Raw genomic sequence first — 4,293 nt, forward strand, 5'->3', positions numbered from 1 at the left:
CTGCGACCCGCGGAAGGGTTCGCCTGGTGGCCGCGGCAGCTGGAAGGCCTTGGGAGGAGCTGAAATTGAGGAGATAAAGCTGTTTGGGACAGATTAACTTGGAGGGAGACGAACCAGGAGTGGCTTCTGTGTGGGCGTTAGTGACCTGGGCAAGTTGGAGTTACAGGGAGCTGAACTTGAAATCATTTACGGTGTAAGCGAGGGAGGTTCTGGCGATTAAAGGCGGTGCGGTTTAACCCCGCAGACACCTCAACACCGTGCAGCTGCTCGCTCCCCTCTCTCGGATGGGATGGGGGAGAGAACCGGAAAAAACCCGTAAAATTCGTGAGTTGAGATAGGACAGAAAAGGAAGGGAAAATAATAATAAAAGATTTAGAATATACAAAGCTAGTGATACATAATGCCGTTGCTCCCCTCCTGCTGACCTATGCTCAGCCACTGGTCCTGAGCAGCGTCCCCCGGGCAGCTTCCCCCCCCAGTTTATACACCGAGTGTGATGTCCTGTGGTATAATATCCCTTTGGCCACTTTGGCTGCGTCGCCCCCCAGCTTCCTGTGCCCTCCGGCCCCCTCGGGCTGGTCGAGCAGCATGGAAAGCTGAAGAGTCCTCGACATCAGTGTGTAACCGGCGTTATTCTCACGTTAAATCCAGAACACAGCACTGCACCAACTACTATGAAGAAAATTAACTCTATCCAAACCAAAACCAGGACAGTAGGAAAATATTTAAACTCAATTCTCCCCTTCTGTTAAAAAAATACAAAAGAAAGTGAGGAGCTAGCTGCACATCACAAAAGGAAAAGTTAGGCTGTCGATAGCATCTCAAATGGGTACACAGTTTTGGAGCTCAGTGGACGGTCTTTGAAAGTGGAGCTCTCTGCAATCTTGACAGTATAAAATGGAAAGAAGGCATTACCTGCATGAAAAGAATCTGTGTGGGGCAGAGTTGCTTCATGAAAGGACATAATCCCTGTCCAGATGTCTAGCAGGTAACTTACCAGGAATACTGTCATTTTAGCAAACAAAAACTTTTTAAGTAGAGAGGGGGAAACCAAATGTTATTGTTGGCATTAGTGACTTAAATTTCTGACTCTGGTACAAGACAGATTTTGTCCCCAAGCAGGTACTGAAATAACAGAAGAGGATAGTGGTTTAGTGCTTTAGTTCCAGTGTGTTTCAAAAACATTTAAAAAATGTCTTACAGAAGATAACTTTAGCACAGTTACTTGTTTTTTAGCGTGTTTATTCAGTCTAAATTAAATGAAAGATAAAAAGCAGAAGGTAGCTCTTAGATGTCAGAGCAGCGAAATCGTAGTTGGGATTAACACGGACAGAAAGACGTTCATTGATCTTACTCGTTTGGTGAAGTGATGGTAGGATGTCACGGTTCTGAGAGCAGGGTGTTGTGATCTGAAAGCCCCTTTGAGTCCAGCATTTCTAAATAATACAATTTCAGTTGTGAGTTTCTGTTCGTGTGTCTGTGATTAAAAACTTTCGAGCTTCTGCAAACAGATAAAAACAGGAGGGAAGAGAGTAAAGTTAATAAATGGACTCTCTTTAACTGGATTTTTTCAAAACAACCAACCAAACCATAGAAAACCCCACAGAAGTTCACATATATACTTTCAGGAACTAGATAATGCTGTGGATTTTTTTGGTTTTGTTTCATTCCTATAAAGGCATTTTTTCCCTGCATTTTTAAGGAATTGTTTTTTCTCCTTCTACTTTGTGAAAGACTCTCTCCACCCACACTAGGATAGCCGATTGCTTTGTGCTTTTTATTCTCCAGTGTGTATAAATTAACTGAAAGTAGTATTACCATCATACTAAGGAAAAGTGTGGCTGATGTAGCATAACTGGATTACAAGTCGTTTAGGTATTGATCGCTGATGCGGATCCTCAGACAAAATGCAGCGGCAGATAAAATAGTTTCTCCTATGTGCCACCTCAGAGTGCACTCCTAACCCACCACTGCGTGATGTGTGTCTGGAGGAGAAGGTATGGACACTTCATAAACAGACGTGTGATGCTCAGAATAACCCGTTGTGTGCAGAGTAAAGACATACCTAAGGATGTCATGTCAGCTTATGAGCTCTGCACAAACCAATACATAAATACTAGTTACTTGTGAGACCTGTCTGGGATGGGTGGCTGTAAACAGGAAGTGGCAGTTCTGCACTGCATCCAGTGGTGACACCAGTGCTAGCAGGATGATGTTGACTGGCTTAGTAAAGCACTTGTTGCCAAGCTGGGTTTTTTGGAGGGTGGAGGGAGGTTTGCTGTTGTTTGGTTTTGAGGTTTCTTGGGGTTTTTTAAATCTTACAAGGCTTGTGAAAGATCCTGTTGGAAGTTGTATCACCTGAAATACTCTCTTGATTTTCTCTGCTGCAGGTCCTATCTGGTTGTGGTGTCTATGATGGCACAGAAATCCACGAGGCCTCAGCGTAAGTAACTTTATGAAATTATAGGCTCAAAAAAAGCCTCCTTTACATTACGGCAGTCTGTTGAATTACATTTTGCTCTCTCTGGTTATGAAAATTGCCTTGAAAGATGTAAAGCTTCACAGTTTTCTCATAGCATAATTGAGAGCTCAGGCCACCTTCTTGCAATACTCAGTGACTGTCCAAAGATATCAGTGCACACGTCAATGTCAGTGTCCAAAGGCACAATGCACGCGATGACGGAGCAGCGAGTTTGAGAAAGACTGTCTTTCATTCAGAAACAGAAATTCAGAGTTCAGAATCAATCTCAAGAGAGTTAAGTAAAGACTTCATTTTGTAATCGCTTTCAATATCTGTTCCTGGGACTAAATCTAACACTAGAATTGTTAATATTCAAGCTGAATTATTAATCTTAGTGTTCATTGCTAAGAGATGTTTCACCTAGACCTAGATTAAATATACGTGTAGGTATGTTAATCGTGGGACTCTTCCGTAACACCTGGGGACTTGTAATGAGAAAAGGAAGAAAGGAAGTTTTTATTGTTCTTGGTTGCCTGCATAAGAGCACTGCACGTAAAAGAAACTTGTCTCTAGCTTACCTGACCCTGCCTTCAAACTGACTTTCTCTTTTGCTTTGCACTTTGGTGTTAAGTACAGGTGTTTTGCTGCTACATGCTCAGTATTCTTGGGTAGGACGTGTTTTTCCTCTTCTTGCAAAATCAGGTGGTAGAATATTTGCAACAAGACTTAGGGGCCAGATAAAGCCTCTCTTACGAGATTCCCTGCATGTTTTGTCTCTGATTTTGTAGCATACTGGTACACCTTAGTCGTGGGGGAGCTGAGGTTCAGATGTACGCTCCAGATATTCCTCAGATGCATGTCATTGACCACAGCAAAGGACAACCTGCTGATGCTGAGTCAAGGTAAAGTCTGTGTTTAATGTGTTTTCCCGGACTGCTGAGCCTCCATCTATCTCTTCAGCATTCTTCAGACACAGTAACCTGTAACTGCACTTACGTAGCACTTTACGGACTGGCTTTAGTAGCTTTGTGCTAGCTGGTATTTTGGTTGGAGAGAAAGTATTAAATGAGTTTAATGGACTTGATTATATACAGTTTCTTAACACCTTTGATTTCCGGTAGTAATATTTCATAAGCATCAGTAGCTTCAGTTAATTGAGTACCGTTGTTCTTGCTTCCTCCCTTCCTCTTCCTCTGCCAAAATTTTCTTTATGCTCTTCTGTGCAGAATGCTTAATTCATTCTTTTATTTCTGGTTTTTCAAGGAACGTTTTAGTGGAATCTGCAAGGATTGCTCGTGGTAAAATTGCAAGCCTGGCTAAGCTTACTACAGCAGACCATGACGCTGTGATATTCCCTGGGGGATTCGGAGCTGCTAAAAACTTGTGAGTGCCAATTAAGCGTCAGGCTCCTTAACTAAATATTCATGATCAAATATTTATAATCAACTATGATTCACACAATAAAAGCAGGAAGCAATAAATGGCCTTATTTATTACATATATAACCATTACTTAATAAGAAAAACTCCTTTCAAAGTGTTGGGGTTAAGCTGCGCTGTTCATGATGATTTCCAGTTGTAATTCTTAGTGACATTGTCACGATTTAAATTTTCTGAACGATGTTGGTGAGAATTCTGGAGTTTAGGTAATGCACAAGAAGTTCTTTTACCACCACCCTTGTGGTGATTCTTTTTGGGCCTGAGGGAAGCAAAGGTAAAAACTTCAGTAATTTCAGGTGTTCCTAGTGTTATTTTTTTGTTTCTTCTTGTCTGCCTGCCAAAAAGCCCTCTCTAGCATTAGCAACAGTAAAACAACAGCTAGCTCGAAAAAAA

General features: G+C 41.9%; 1 protein-coding gene across 1 annotated transcript in view; it reads left to right on the forward strand.

The window, feature by feature from the left end:
• Positions 1 to 2,390: 2,390 nt before the first annotated feature.
• Positions 2,391 to 4,293, forward strand: part of LOC104490347 (ES1 protein homolog, mitochondrial) — a gene marked incomplete at its 5' end in the record, with an annotated part of 3,868 nt that continues 1,965 nt past the window's right edge. Inside the window, 3 exons of the mRNA XM_010132618.1 lie at positions 2,391 to 2,443; positions 3,250 to 3,363; positions 3,725 to 3,844. Coding sequence (XP_010130920.1) covers positions 2,391 to 2,443; positions 3,250 to 3,363; positions 3,725 to 3,844 — 287 coding nt within the window. The remainder of the gene's footprint in view (positions 2,444 to 3,249; positions 3,364 to 3,724; positions 3,845 to 4,293) is intronic.

Source organism: Buceros rhinoceros, unplaced genomic scaffold (assembly GCF_000710305.1).
Source record: "Buceros rhinoceros silvestris isolate BGI_N320 unplaced genomic scaffold, ASM71030v1 scaffold30613, whole genome shotgun sequence".
In the NCBI taxonomy this organism is placed as follows: Eukaryota; Metazoa; Chordata; class Aves; order Bucerotiformes; family Bucerotidae; genus Buceros; species Buceros rhinoceros.